General features: G+C 38.1%; 1 protein-coding gene across 1 annotated transcript; it reads left to right on the forward strand.

Moving 5' to 3' along the window:
* The first annotated feature begins 373 nt into the window (after positions 1–373).
* LOC148277363 (uncharacterized) lies at positions 374–16,024 on the forward strand. Its single transcript, XM_088232967.1, has 7 exons — positions 374–674; positions 762–968; positions 5,935–6,113; positions 6,200–6,347; positions 7,415–7,650; positions 11,492–11,637; positions 13,013–16,024. Exons 1-7 carry the CDS (start codon positions 495–497, stop codon positions 15,889–15,891), a joined length of 3,975 nt encoding a protein of 1,324 aa, XP_088089093.1. The 5' UTR covers positions 374–494; the 3' UTR covers positions 15,892–16,024.
* Positions 16,025–16,477: the final 453 nt, after the last annotated feature.

Genomic DNA, 16,477 nt, shown 5'->3' on the forward strand with positions numbered 1-16,477 from the left:
TTTTGTGAATATTATTTTGTTACTTTAAAAATTATAAGTATATTTATTTAGTTTAAAATGCTATGCCTTACGTTATTTTAACGTTTTGAAGATAATTTTGTTTTATAAAGTAGAATTGGCTCTGCACTGCGTAACTATTTTACTGTATTTAAAAAAAACACGCATTCAGTATTTTATTGTACAACGTACAACACGACAAAAGAGGCTCTTGTATGGTGGTCAAAATTTGTTTCCATTATTAAACTACCTACCCCTAATATTTAACAGTACCACCGGGCTAGAGACTTTGAAAATATATATCCGATTAGACTGGATACGCCGTTTTTCGTGTTTGATAAAATAGCGGGAAGGAAAAAACTGATTTTGTTTTCATTTTCCATATCTAACAAATATCAATCGTGTCTTATTATAGGCGTTAGTTATCTTTTGATTGTTTCACCAATATAAATTGTTCTCTGTATATCATGTGATCAATGTGATGGTTAAAGAATGCAATGTGTGATATTTTAATTAAGTACAAAATGGATATTACCATGAAACTGAGTGAAGTAAAAACTTTAAATGATTTAAATCGGCTAAAGGATGAAACCATTGATTCTTTACAGTTTGCAGACATCCATTTGAGTAAAAGTTTGATGAATAATTTGCAAAACGTGTTATTTTTCGACTTCAAAGTAAGTAATGTATTTATTTTATTTTATTCTCTTTTCGGCATTGAATTTTATAAAATATTGAAAACGATGATTTTTTTTGGTTTTTAGGATGGTTTATTAAAAAAATGTAAACCTGAGTGGTCTATTCGTATCTTCCACAAAATGTTATCATCAAAAGAAACCACAGCATTCGACGAATATGCAGATGAGATAATAGATTTGCTAAAATATGTATTTAAACAGAGTGAGGAATATTTCTCGAAAGGCTCGCAACTATGGTGGAGTTTAGTTGAGGATATAGTTCCCTTAATTACGGTAGGTGAAACAAACTTCAAACAAATTTTATTTACTTCGAATATAAACAGATGTACAGGTTAAATGGTTATAAATAAAAACTATAAAAAATGTATACATAGTAGGGCCTGCCATCCAATAATATGTATTCACTAAATTATTCTACAATAAAGCGATGAGGGTTTAATCTATATGAAGATTTTTTTCAATATTAAAACGTAATGCCTTGTAGGAGAAGACTCGTGCTAAGGCAGACTGACTAGAAACACGCCATGGGATGTAGTAGACTCGGTGGAAGTGGAAGCGGGAGAGAGGTGTTCGTTTGAAAGAAGACAACTGTACATATGTTTATGTATGCATCTCCATATACATACACACACACGTGTCCACCCCTATAAACATTCATACACATACACATATATATATATATATATATATATATATTCATTCATTCATAATTCGTTTAATCATTAAATCAAATGCAATTTTTCACTCTCACTTTCCTTCAATCATCCTTTACCACTCCTTATCAATTTCTTTCTTTTCCTTTCCACTATCTCCTTGTTTTGTCCATATTTATCTTATTTTAATATATAGTATATTTATTATTTATATAGTTTAAACTTCAAGCCGTCGTCGCTTTATTACAGTATTATTTAGTGAATACATATAATTGGATGCCAGGCCCTACTATGTATACATTTTATGTAATTTTTTTTTTTAAATATTCATTTAACCTGTACATCTGTTTGTATTCGAAATAAATAAAATAAAAAATAAAATAAAATATATTTCAATTTTATCCTTCTTGTCTTTGTATCGTATAGTATTTAAATTGTTGTGGACAATATTAATATGAATATGACTGGCCTTGTAATGTAATTTAATAAGCTTTCAGTTTCTTTTCTTCATAACTTAATAAGCTACTGGGTTATTTTATTTTTTGTATAGTAGTTACATCGTGTTGGGTAAATAAAATATCTTTAACCTTTTTATAAATTCTAGGAGCCATAAAGCTAAAAGATCTCTGTCCGACTCGTCTTCGGCACAATGTGTTTGTGTGACGTCACTCTACGAGTTGATATACGAGTATTGTGCGCTGTTAAGACGTGGCCAATTTTATTATTGCGATGATGAATTATTATTGTTTTAGCATACAATTGTTCAACGTCCAAAACATTAAATTCCATAAAGAGTTGCTCCGAAGGATAGCGATATGGTTTTTTATTTATTACTCTAAGTACAGACTTTTGACACTTGACGAGAGGGTCTTGACAAGACAATGACGCACCTCCCCATCCTAAGATACCGTACGACCATACACTTTGTGCAAGCGCAAAGTACGCGATTTTTATCAATGAGGTTTTTTGTAGAATTTTGAAAATGTATATTAATCTTCTTAATCTATTGGTTGTTTCCATTAAGTATATGATTATCCCATCTCAAAGAATCATCTAAGTTTTAATCGAGGTATTGAAAAGATTTGATTGCCTCCAAAATAGTACAGTCGCATGTTGATGGATCAGGAGTGACATCACTGTCGGTGGATCTTTATTGTTTCTAATGACAGCTGGTTATATTATTTCGGATTTTGAATTTAATAATTTCAGTTTTTTTCTCGTTGAGAGTCAATAAGTTATAATTTAACCAGTTTTTGTACTAATCTTAATCTTTTTTCACATCTACTATTTACTTTGTTCCACGTTTTGTCAGAAAATACAATGGCCGTATCATCTGCAAATGACACTGCTTCTTCACCATCAATGTCTATATCTAGAAGGTCATTCAGGTATATCAAAAAGTATATATCGTGTTTTAAAATAAAATAAATATGGACAAAACAAGGAGATAGTGGGAAGGAAGAGCAGGAAATTGATAAGGGGTGGTGAAGGATGATTGAAGGGAAGTAGGAGTGGAAAATTGCATTTGATTTAATGATTAAGAGTAAGAAAAAAGACAAAACGTCTATTTTCTGTTATTCTGAATCAAGCCTATTAGTTCTCTTCTATCATATGGAGTGTTAAATATACCGAGACTATTAAAATTCTTGTTAAATACTTTACATATACGAGGGATGGTAGAACGTTTGATGAATATGATGATCTTCTCACTGAATTTCCGAGGAAGGACTGTGAAGCCTACATTTATTTATTTATTTGACGGACTTATGCAGTCCATTCTAACGATGGTAAATACAATTTCTTATAATAAATACAGGCACAAATAAAATAAAATAAAACTAAATAAAATTGAAGCTAGGACAAAAAAAAATAAAATTACTACCTCAAGACAAGATCAGGTCTATCTTAGTGAATTTTTAAAACTATAAAGACTTACACCAAAAAAGTCCAGATCTTGTCTCGAGTTTACAATACTACACAATCGGGATGTTGGTGCATGTAAGCCATAGTTTGTGCTGTGTTGATCGAGGAACGGCACATTATTGAATATACATTGAATACATACCCATTACACATCGATAGCGACTTCTCTATGGCTTCTCAAATTTGTGTCCTGGAAATAAATAAACCACGCTGCCCCTCAAATTTCAGCGAAAGAGACGACATTTCTGATTTCATGTTTGCGTGTTCGGGACAGATTTTTTTTTTGCGGAATGTCCCGGAATTTTCACTGGGATAGAAGCCTTCTATAGCTATCAATATCATCATATCGATTTAGGGTCGATAGCGAACCTCCGTAATCACTTAGGAGAAGTTGCCTTCTGAGTTTTGATAGTAAGTGCTTGAGGAGAATATAAGGTGGTTCGATTTCATAGCTAACATTGAAGTCCGAGAACAGACGCAGCAGCCTCCCATAGCGGATGCTTTGAGGGTCCGGTGGCGGACCTGGCTCGGATGCGGGCTCGGATGCCTCAGGAGCTGTGTCTTCTTCACCTTTACTTACCAAATTTGTAGGTTGTTTTTTTAATAGATTTTCCAAAAAAATTTGCTATATTGGAGGTAAAGAAAGGGAAATAGGTCGATAATTAGAAACGTTTGTTGGGTCTCAAGATTTATGTATCGGTGTTACTATACATTGTTTTTTGAATTGCGGGAAACACTCCTGACTCTAAACTTTTGTTTATATTATAAGTATCCATTGACTATGAAATAATATTCTAGTATTAAAACACCCCTTTGAATAAATATTTCATGTCAACCATGCCGGGAATCGAACCCGAGACCTTTTGGGTGGTAGGCAATCGCGCTGACCTCTACACCACGAGACTGATACAATATACACAGTTTTAATAAATTTCCTTTTACAATCGATCCTCAAATTTACTTATGATGTTATACATTTGCTCGGTGAAGGTCCAAAACACCAAATCAGATCCATTCCAGACGTAAAACGTTCTAAGGCTAGGTGAAGCACATGCCGGTGCATGCCGGTTGTTTAATATTGCTCCAGAAAAATCCTAAGAGATGGAGTAGAAACGACAGGAACTATTTTTAGAAAGACCACTCAGATATTAATTAGCCTATGCAGATGACCTAGACTTAATCTCCCGAACTACCCCGGGATTGAAAGATGATTTCTTAGCTACAGATGGCTGCAAGTTACATGGGTTTTAGAATAAATACATCCAAGACTAAATAAAAAAAAGTCACAAATAAACTATGCGCAGCGGGCAATCGACGTCGGGTCACACCTCATGAACAATGTCAACTACTTTAAATATTTAGGTAATCAAATGACTGATGATAACACAGTTACTAGTACGGCTATGGCAGAAAACAGATGTAATTATGGCTTGTTCAAACATCTGGGATCCAAATTGCTCGCAAAAAAAACTAAGACCATTATTAACAAAACTCTCCTCCGACATTTAGTATTAGTATTTGAAAAAAGATAATTAAGTAAGGTATTTGGCGCCGTCAACCCAAACGGAGTGCAGAGGAAATGGTTTAGTTACAAACTCGGGACACTGCGTGGCGAGAGCGATTCATGAAAAGAAGATTACAATGATCGGGCCATGTGCGCAGATTGAATGATAACAGTACCCCGAAAAAGATTCTTTATACCACTCCGGAAGGCGGACGAAGCGGAGGCCGACCGAAATGAGGATGGCTGGATGATGTGGAAAGCGACATTGGAGTGATCGGCCTGGCAAACTGAAGAAGAGCCGCAGGGTGCAGGGAGGAATGGAGACAGATTCTGGAAAAGGCCAGGGCCTACGATGGGCTGTAGCGCCACTGATGATGATGTTAAATATTCGAACATTACATACATAATATTCTAACTATCTTTTTAAATATTCTTTTATTATGAAATGTGTTTCCCGTGTAATATAAAGAAGGTCTAACACGCAACATTACAGAAATATTGAGAAATAGATTTAAGCGTATCAGTTTTAGGCTCCTCGCTTAAAATTAATTTTAAAAAATCATATTATTTGTACAAAATAGCTTTGGTTTTTAATATATTAACAACTAAATAAATCTTTCCGTGTCCGGACGGATGAAGAATACAATTCTGCATAAAATAGAATCAGAATCCTGGACGAGCATTTGGGATTCGATGGCTGCTCTCGGGTAAAACTCTCGAAAGAAGAAATCGAGCGGGGATAAGTCCGCCTCGTGGTGTAGTGGTTCGCGCATTTGTCTACAATACTCGAGGTCCTGGGTTTGATTCCTGGGAAAGTGAACAGCGAATATTGTATAAAAGGTGGTTTTACACTGCTATATTTCATTGTTCCTGGACTGGCACCCAAAGTGTAAGACAGATCACCTTACCTCCATGTGACAGATGATCAATAAACGCCGGAGTACCGATGCACCACACGGCGGGGATAGAGACACGATGATGAAAAAACATATCGCCAGTTTAGCGGCCGTCTGCTTTCCATTCATTAACTCCTACCTTCTATTCACAGTCGGCATCACGCGATGGGTTAAACAGTCCTTGAAGCAATGCAGACTGCGACTATTGTCAAGTAAATAAATATGTGGGCTCAGTATAACACCCATTCGTTCCTTCATCGCAGGAGAGTGCGAGTCGGGGTCCCCGCCTCTGTCACGCCACCGTCCTTCAGCTGGGGGCGCGCCTGCTGGCCCTCGTGCTCGCCCCCGCGCGCTCCTTCCCCCAGCTCGCCTTCCTGCTCAACCACCTCAACTCTTGCCTGCAGATGTGGCCCGCGAGCGTGCCGCCCCCCCTGCGCGACGGGTGAGTGTCGTCCGGTCCCGCCTGCCCGTCCCCGTCCCGGCGTCCGCCTAGCCGACTCTCACTGACCTCTCCTCTCCCCTCCGCAGGGCGCGCCTGGGCGGCCTGCTGGGCTCGTGCGGGGACTACGGCCTCCAGCTCAACCTGCTGGAGTCCCTCCTGCTGCTCGGCCTATCCCCCCCGCCCTTGCCGGGCAGTACGCCGCCTCCGACCATCGGTAAAGAAAACTTCGACCAGGTAATCCATTCTGCAGTCTGTCAGCTTTCTTATATCGCAAACCACAGGCGGAAGTCCCGCAAATATGGCCGTATTACGGCTGTAGGTACACTAGGATAATCGCCATCTTACTATATGCCACCGCAGGCTCCGGGCCTTCATAGAGCTCGTTCGAGCTCCATAACAGAAAAACAAAAATACAACATTTAATATAAGATACTCATTTACTTAGGGACCAAACCTCGGGGATATTGTTATTATTATTATTATTCGTTATAGACAGACAGCCTTTGCTGATGCGCCTATATCTCGTGTATTGCTTGACACAACGAAACAAAATAAACATAATGACAAACTTATAACAAAATAAAACAAACGAGGTAAGAATGCCATTGTAATCACAATAAACCAGCAATCAAATTTGTTACTAACTGTCACTAAGCCGATACTATAGGGCTTTCAAATTTCCCCGTTTCCTCAAAATACCCTAAAAAATTCTTATTTTAATAAGAATGTGACAAATTGTGTATTTAAGTGATCCGATTGGATGATTAGAGTCTAAAATAACTTAATCTGATAAATACGGGGAAAACACAAATAACTGGCCACCTTGAAAAACCACTCTTCAATTTATCTGGAAATCTACATAAAACATATATGGCTTATCCCCGATGTACGCGAAACATTTCAATTGAAAAGTGGAGACGCTTCCATCTTCCCCGATGGCAACTAATAAACCTTTTCAAACCTTATTTATTTATTTATTTACATACATAAGTTTATTGTACATTATTTGAGACATAAGTACAAACTCCGTGGGACTAAAATTAGCAATTAGTTAACCCGGACACGAGTTCCAGTCTGTCTCGCCTGAAATCAACTCCACTTCTCGTTCCATACCCGTGGAAATACTTATTGTACCGCATATATACTCCTTAACATGTATCCGGGAAGCAGTCTGTCTTTCAACTTGTAAGTAAAAGTCGGAGCACTGAAAAAAATGATCTTTTAATACCCAGGATATTTAATTTCTTTAACATGCGTTTGGAGCGCACTTTAATAGTAGCGATCGGTGTCGGGCGTTCCAGGAGTGCCGCAGCTACCTGAACGCAGGCAACGCGGCGTGGGGCGGCGTGGTGTCGCAGCTCTGCGCGCGGGCGTGGGCGGGCGCGCGGCAGCTGCGCGGCCCCCTCTGGCTGGACTGCAACCCGGGGTCGCGCTCCCTGAGCTTGCAGTGCCCCCGCGCCGCGCTGGGCCTGCGCGGGGGCTGCTGGGAGATGCTGCGTCTGCCCCTGCCGCTCCTGACATCCGTGCACTATTCCGGGTGACTATTCGCCTATTATTATTGCTATCTGTTGTAGGCAGCCGGCCTTTGCCGGTGCGCCTATTTATGTATTATTTTATAATTTTGTTTTTTTATTAAAAATAATGTTCCTTCGCCGATGTGTCCAGTGCCGAGGGAAACATTTTTTTTAATGTTAAAATAACAGTTTCTCTAAATTGCACGTGAAATGAAATTTCGCCTTTAACATAGATGCTGTAAAAAGTTGTAAATTTTATTTTTTTTTTAGATATTTTATCGAGAAATCTTGACAAAATAAGTATGAAATTACAAAATGATCGGTATGTACAAAATTAATAATAACGTTTCTACCTCTTTAATAGTGTGAAAACTCGTGTTTAGAGGGTATATAATTCTGTACGAGTGATGTCACTGAACTCTTCCTAAACGGCTTAACCGATTTAGGTGCAGTTTTCAGCGAAATGTAGATATTAAAATTTTCAATCTAATCCATTAAAAAAAAGTTGGGAGCACAAATATTTTTTTCATGAACTACCAGGGTTGCATTTGACGAGAATGCATGCACAAAAAAATTAAAGGTGTTGTTTTTTTGTGTTTAAAAAAGTTTGTTTTTGAATGTTTACAAACAACATTCGCTTTTTATGGATCCTAATCAGATTCTTTCTTTACATTTCTTATAATTTCTTCCCATTTATTTCTTTTTACTGAATTTTTAGAAATACTTAAAAAATATTAAATGACATTCGATACATTAAAAAAAATTGCATGTATAAATAAAGTGCACCCCTGTTAGTGAGATGAGCTGAGTTTGACATTTGCAAAAAGAATTCTATATTTGAAAATCAATTATTTGATGTTTTGGCATTCAACCATAAACAAGTACCTAGGTGCCCTCTTAAATTCAATATTTCAATATTAATAATTTTTAGTTTTGGAATTTAATCATAAACAAGTACCTAGGTTTAAGTTTGTAAGTGAAAATTCTTGATGGAAGTTCATTGTAATTTATTATATAAATAAAACACGAGTGATACTTTAATCCACAAATTTGGAATATCCAGTCTCGAAGATGTCGCGAAAGCGATGAAACCGGTCACTGGATATTCCAAATTTGTGGATTAAAGTATCACTCGTGTTTTATTTACATAATAAAGTACCTAGGTACCTACTTATCAATGAAAAGTATTTTTCCAAGATAATAGCAGGCAAGCCAACGTTCGGGCAGGACAACGTCTGTCGGGTCCGCTAGTATATTATATAGTATGTATACATATATGTATTTTATTTTATTTACATGTAATTTTTTACTAACAGATTCGCTAAAATTAGTTATTATATTCTAAAAGATATACAATGTTCCACTTCATGGAGTTCAGGATAGGGTGGGTTTTGTGTGTTTTTTAAATTTAGAATTAAATGTTTTAATATTTGTTATTGATTTTAGGATTTCTGGAAGATTATTAATGTTTTTTTTCCCAACATGTGACTAGTGATTTAAAGCTGCAGTTGTATTGCGTTTGTGTAAAGTTAAATTATTGTTAAATCTAGAGTTTTGAGAATTTTCTAAATTAGTGGGTTTTTTTTTTCTTTGATGGTTTGTACAATAGATGCTTTTTTTAAGATGTCATCAATTGAGTGTATATCTAGTAAGGTAAGTTTTAGGTTTTTTGGGCAATCAAAAGTGGACGTAAATTTTTCTTTTTAATTTTTTAATTATTTTTTTTATTATTTATTCGGATAACGAACAGCTATTTTTATCTTATATACAAAGCAAAATAAATTACAAATAAGCCAATTACAGGTTTTCACAAATAGCATCACAGTAAGTTGAAAAAGATTCTCGAACATAAAATCGTCTTGTAAGCCTAGCCTATGATTTAAACATTCCAATAAAACCTCTTATTAGCTATTTGGTCTGAACCCATCTTCATTATCCACTTCTCGATGGTAGTTTTACATATCGACAGTGGAAATGTGGCAGTTTTACAGCCGATATTATGATTTATCATTTTATTAATAAAAAAATCTCATTTATACCTTTTATTTCGGCGTAATTCCTACATAATTTAAAAAGAAATTTAAAACATGAGATTTTATTCTTATTATTATATTAATTTTCAGCGATGCGCTTAAATCTATTTTAACAAAAGTTAGTTGTTGGCGCACTTTAACTTTTCCCAACCAAATCTAGTCCATTTTTGAACCCATCGAGACTGCACATTGAGATCAGCTCTTGTGGCAGCTTATTATTTCAACACGTCAACACATCGCTTGGGAACGTTTTCCTTTCCACCCTTTTTTCTATCTGGCATATTGCTTTTCTGCGTTCTTCTTTCTTCACAAAAGTAACAAACCAGTTGACCAAAATACAATACACAACCGGGCTCGGCAATTCCCAGTCTGAACGCATACTGCCATATCACAGTAATCATTCAGTACCTTAGAACTTTCTATCGAGTTCCCTTTAATTAATTTTGGTAATTTTTCCGGTGATACAAGTCCCGGTGCTTTTAGTGCCTAGTCTGCCGCAGCGGGACATCCTTTGGACCGATTGGGGGATTTTGGATATTTCCCAGTGTCCCGATATCCTCGGCGAAGGGGGACTGCTGGTTTGGTATCCGCACTCTGATGGAGGACTCGCATAGGTCTCGCACTCTCCTCGGTCCCAATTTAAAACTCACCCTGTATTCCTACACTGCCATTTGTGGAAACTAGAATAAGGCGAATGCACCGACCGTGCGTAATTGATTACAGCAGCGAGAGGTACAATGAAACCTTTTATAGTTTCTTTATTTTGTTGTTTTCACAGTTTGATTGTAGAGAAACTTTCTCTAATTTAGTTTAGTTTTAGCAATAAATTGATAGTGAATATGCAAAACTGAAGTGAATAAATTTGAATAATTCATTTTATCATATTAACCGGTTTGCCAAAATTTATGTCATTATAGTTTTACTGTCACCCGTTACATGAAAGATTGAATGGAGGATTTAATAACAAAAGACGTCGTAGCGCCAAAATAACTCTTAAAAATTACAAATTACTAGGTGATCCTTATAGTCTGTCTGTGGTTCAATTCATTAAAATAATTGTTTGTTTAAAACAAAATGTGATTCCATTTAGTTTACAAGACGGTTGATTAATCTTCATTTCTATCGAGCATTCTACCAAAGGCGACACGGCAGTATAAACAGATATCACGAGATAGGAGAGCAGCTGGTGTTTTCCATTCCAAACTATTTTTAGGTCTCATTTTTTAAAAATATTTTTTTTCTATAAAACAAACAATGATTTATAATAAAAATAATGTGACCTCACGCTTAACAATATAATTTATTTTAACTCGACAGTTGGTATGACATATTTTAGGTTTATTATAGAAATTTTTAAACCGTTTGAAAACCCCGAGGCTCTTTTTATAGCAACCTCGAGTTTACATCATTAGTTTTGTGCTTGCAGTATATAACATACATAGATAGAATTAAAAATATTCACGCAAATTTTTGAAACTCCTCGATAGTGAAACTTCGACACGGGCAAGTTAGTCTTTTCAAATAAGGAAATAGACAAACAGGTTTTACATCGTTCCTTAAATAACAACACTGTGTAAGTCATTCTTGCAATTTTTGCAGGACCGCGATCAAAACTGCTTTCTTTATTCAACTGGAGTTATACTTACTCAATAGGCGACAGTTTACGCATAAACGTTTAATTTATATGTGTTACAAGTTATAAGGCGTAATCTAGTTGAGCTTTTCCGACAAAGTGAGATATACATACACAATAACATCACCGCTGTCACTGAAGAGATGATACGACTGAGCGATATTCTTGTAAATTATTTCGCCTACTGTAAAAAAACAGGCAGCGGCTGGTGTTCGGCGGCGCCCCCCTGGAGGGCAGCAGCCCCGCGGCCCGCCGCTTGCTGAGTGCGCTCGGCCCCCGCCTGGAGCTGCTGCTGGACGGGCCCTCCCATGCCCTGCTTGCCACCCTGCGCCCTCTACTCCCGGGTAAACACCGTTCACAGATGCGTACTAATATTTTTGCACTGTCCTTTCCTTTCGAACGGAAGTAGTATTGCCTGTAAACTTTGTACATACTGTGATATAATTGTCAATTGTTGTATTACTAACAATCCTTTCACCGTGAACAGATTTAATGAAAGTGACTACTTTGAAATGAGCGTTAATTGAGTGGTTACAGAATTAATCTTTCGGTGACTTGCACGAAGGACGTCGCGACGGTAGGATTAGGCGATCTTTCCAAATAATGACAAGTTGATGTTGTTTAATTTATATTAAATGCCACATTAAAAAGGTCGATAGTCGAGGAACTTTTGATAAATTTGTAAAGAAACCGCCTGAAAGTGCTTAAACGGGCCTCAGTAATTTAGTTTTGTTTTGTTTTATTTTTTTCGAATACAGACAGATGTACAATGTGCGGGTTAAATGAATATAAATAAAAACTATTAAAAATGTATACATAGTAGGGCCTGCCATCCAATAATACGTATTCACTAAATTATCCTACAACAAAGCGACGACGGTTTAAACTATATAAAGAATAATATGAACAAAACAAGGAGATAGTGGGAAGGAATAGAAGGAAATGGATAAGAAGTGGTGAAGGATGATTGGAGGAAAGTAGGAGTGTACCTATTAAATGGAGTGTTTAATATGTCAAGACCATTAAAGTTCTTGTTGAATGCTTCACACATACTAAGGATGGTAGAATGTTTCCTATGGTTAGTTTTAATATTACCAATATAGAAAATATCAGACAGTCTAGTTTCTAGTTGGTATGGAGGGGTAGCGGTAAGCAAATAGATGAATCGGTTCTGGGGAATCAAATTTATTATTTACAATTTTGTAAATCAGGATCTGATCGAAAAATCTCTTCTGTGTGTTAATAAAATCAAGGTTATGAAATTTTAAAGAAGCTATATAATTTGGAAAATGCAAAAGAAATTTGTATTTGACTTGTTTCAGGATTTTTTTTTGAACACTCTCGATTCTATTAATATTCAATTTATAAACAGGGGACCAGATATGTATATGGATGTATTAATGTATTATTCGTAAATATTTTTTTTCAACATCCCTCCACTTTTGAACATTTGAATTTTGTACAAATTTTCAGGAATCATCAGTTAAGTGCGAAAGTCAAGGGCCTACTGTATACGCATCCTAAAGGTCATGTTAGAAAGTTTGATTACAGGATGACTATTGACATCAATTTAGTTATATCCTGTCAAGTTATTATATGCGATTTTTAAAATGTCCAAAACGCCGTTTCCCTTTTTAAATTTGTCTTTGAATATTTGACCCATTTGACAATTTGTATTTAATAAAGTCTTCCTTAGGTAAAATGTTTGTTTTAATTCAGAAAGTTTGGAGTTCTCCCCCGAGGATGCGGGGGAAGGGGAAAGGCTCCTCAGTGTGGCGGCCTTGCTGCGAGATGCGGGCGGCGAGGATGTCATCTTGCCCACGCCCCCCTCCGCGCCGCGCCGTAAGGTGTCGGTGGCCGCGCTGTTCCTGGGCGGGCCCCCGCGCCTCCCGCGCACCTCCGCCGCCCCCCCGCTGCTTCTGGAACGCTCGGGTCCGGATCTTCCGCGCCAATTCGTCAAGCAATCTGTTACAACTGAGATTTTTATTGACAATTCTGCGAGTGTAAATGGTTTGCGGAGTGCCATTTCCTGGAAATTAAATAACTCGAGACTCACGGAAGGAGATGGAAAACTTAATGATATTCCGCCTCTCATCGATAATCCGATTTCTAGTGTAATAAAATTTCCAAATAATAAAACTAAAAATGGTAATATCCAACATTCCAGCCGGGGGGATCCTAAATATCAACCGTCTCCGAAAAGATCTGCCCTCGGTTGTTCTGCTAATAAGAATAATAACCTCGGCAAAAAGAAACCGAAACTCACGGTTGTCCAGGAATTCGCGAGTCATACGAGGTGTACTAAGAACTCTATTTTGGAAAAATCCAATTGTGAAAATATCCGTGCGGGGAGGAAAAATATTACCATCCGTAAAGGAATAAAAACAATTACAATTGCAAAAGCTATACGCTCTCGAGAGATTGAGAAAACGAATGATCCCGAACCTTGTTATATTGCCGAAACAGTTGATTTTAATACGAAGATCCAATCTCACGAGAAAGATAAAGATAAGGAACCTGTCGCTAACTGTGACTCGGCACAGGCGTCTTGTGACCTTGTGACTTCCCCTTCTGTAATTCGTGAAAAGACTGAAGATGAGTTTTTCAAAGAAAACTGTATCGCTGGTTGTCAACAGGAGATAGATCCTGATGTGATTAGAAGATTAAATCGTTCCACTTCCGAATCTGATTTATCCGTAATGGGAGACATTATTCTCTCCTCTCTGAGAGCCGATATTGTTGGCTCTAGCCCCGTTAGGAATATCTCCATCGGAGACAGAAACCGAACTCCCTCACCGTTAGTTACAGTAACGGCGAATAGTCCGAAGGTTGTAAAACCCTCAAAAAAATTCACTCATAATAAAAAACTAGCTAAATACGAAAAACAGAAAATATATCAGAAAAAGATAAAAAACTTTTCGTATGAAAACTCGGTTAAAGAGTTTAATACGAAAAAATATATATTCGGAGAAAAAGACACTATCAAATCACTAAAAAAATGTAATAAGGTGACAAATAGTACGGGGTCATTGGAAGGTGCCGGCTCTCGGCGCAGAAAGTTATTCCCTACGAAGGAGAGCAACCCCGACTTGTCCGTCTACCTGGAGCCCCCCTCGGGAGATGAGACTCCCCTCCCTCGTCCTCCGGTGTCCTACTCCTACCGCCCTCGCATGCTTCGGGCGTCGCAAGACTCGGAGCTGTTGTTCGAGCCCAAACCCGAGAACATCGAGTCTAAAAAGGTCAGAAGATCTGCTCCCTCAGAAAAGCTAGACCCGACGGTCGTGCGAGCTCTCTCGGACGAGAGAATGAGAGGCGCGCCGCAGCCGGTGGACGATCGCACCGTCTCCCGTCCCGTGCCGGATGTCGGAGGGTGTTCAGATAATGAATACAACATGCCGCTTAGTTTATTGGTTAAAACTAATATGGTACCTCCACGTTCCTCCGTTTGCACTGAATCCAAATTGAAGACTAAAATATCGAATGCCCAAAATAGTATTTCTCTATTTAGTATGGTTAAAACGAATACGGAAAAAAGCAAAATGTCTAGAGTATTCAAAACTAAAAATAAACCTCTAATGGTAAAAAAGAACAATAAAAGTAAAGATTATGTTATGGAGAAGTTTTTAAAGAAAGATTCAGCCCCAGAGTTGGAACATTGTTTGACTGTGGAAAAGGAACGTAGCCGACCTCGTCTCGAGGAGTCGTTCTCCAGCGTAGTATGGAAACTTGCGCAGAACTGTCCTTCCCTAGATACTAGCAACACTTCCCCGGGGAAAGAAGCTCCTCTCTCCGGTCAGATCCCCGCCGTTTCTTTCCCGGAGGAAGACACTCGTCTCCGGCTAGATCTGGAAAGTGTACTTTCCCAGAGAGATATTTTTGTTACAAAAAAAACCCTTTCAGAGGCAATTCCTAGCCCTTCGAGGTTAAATAGCCCAGAAGAAGGAGTTATACATCTGTGTGATGGTGTTAAGACAGATAGATCTCCCAATGTTGACACGTTATTGCGCACAGTTCCCTTGATGGATTGCCAGGTGGTGTTGGAGAAATGCGACATAAATGTGTCGGCTGAGACTGCCAGATATGACAGTTCATCCGATTTAACCTCTTCATCAGCTTCTTCCGTTAATATGGCGGTCCGAGAAAAAAAACGTTCCATTCCGTATGACGCAGTATCCAACGACAATTTTTCCTTACTCTTTGATTACAAAAAATACATGAGGAGTATTTCCCCGCTGATAATAGACAACGTAGAGCCCGCCGGGCCTGTGGAGGGAGAGGTCTCTTCCGCAGCGGAAGATCGTCGATCGACAGTGTCCACCGAGAGCAGCGGCGAGGGAGACGGCAGTAGGGAGCCGCCGCGCAGGAGGAGCGAGGCGCGCGGCGGAAGGCGCAAGAGGAGCTCCGAGTGCGGTACGGTATCGTCGGACCGCGTCGGTAGTGCGGATCGCTCCGTCGCGTCCTGTCTGGTAAGTAGTCGCATCGTGTGTGCAGATTTGGAGGCGGAGCTGGACGACGCGGTGACGTATTCCCGGAAAGTCACCGAGTTTCTTCTGTCCATGCAACTGAGGCAGTGGAACCGACATCGGTTCTCCGATTAGGAATTAAAATATTTCTCTATATATTCACCACTTCCTTTGTATGCTTGTATTGTTCTCATTGCGAATTTATTATAAACCCTATGAATAGAATAACAGACTCTATGTAATACAAATCTTTTGGCAATTTTCTAAATCGGTGTCTTTTATTTCTTCTTTTCTTTAAAAAAAATAATTAATTTGACTTATTTACCTTTACCATTTTTCAAACATATATATTATGCAATTACATTTAATTAAACTATAAACTTATCTTATATAACTTATGGGTTGTAAATTATAGAGGATGTAGAGGATGTATCGTCATTTAACTAACAAGAATGGGTAAGTCATTTTGGTTATTTTTACAACACGGTGAAACGGTTTTTGGTTTATTTTACCAATTGCCTGCACTATATTGACCGTGTGCGATACGATACTACCTCTCGTGCGAGCTCTTTATTACCTATCACCGCCACCGATGGGATGTCGCAAAGATCTTCACCCTGGCTTCTGCAGAGCATTATTGAGCGCCCTGAAAGCTGACCGTCCGCATAAAGGGAGTGATAGGAATGACATCTATAGGAGAATATGTACGGCACGGAGTTTT

The sequence above is a fragment of the Micrasema longulum genome, unplaced genomic scaffold (assembly GCF_059751315.1).
Source record: "Micrasema longulum isolate JH-2025_06_02 unplaced genomic scaffold, ASM5975131v1 h1tg001044l, whole genome shotgun sequence".
Lineage (NCBI taxonomy): Eukaryota > Metazoa > Arthropoda > Insecta > Trichoptera > Brachycentridae > Micrasema > Micrasema longulum.

Excerpts from the sequence above, each read along its gene's own strand:
- LOC148277363 (XM_088232967.1), top strand. The coding sequence starts at position 495 with ATGTGTGATATTTTAATTAAGTACAAAATGGATATTACCATGAAACTG. Across the intron at positions 675-761 it reads TGTTATTTTTCGACTTCAAA|GATGGTTTATTAAAAAAATG; the intron begins GTAAGTAATGTA and ends TTTGGTTTTTAG. Across the intron at positions 6,114-6,199 it reads CCGCCCCCCCTGCGCGACGG|GGCGCGCCTGGGCGGCCTGC; the intron begins GTGAGTGTCGTC and ends TCCCCTCCGCAG.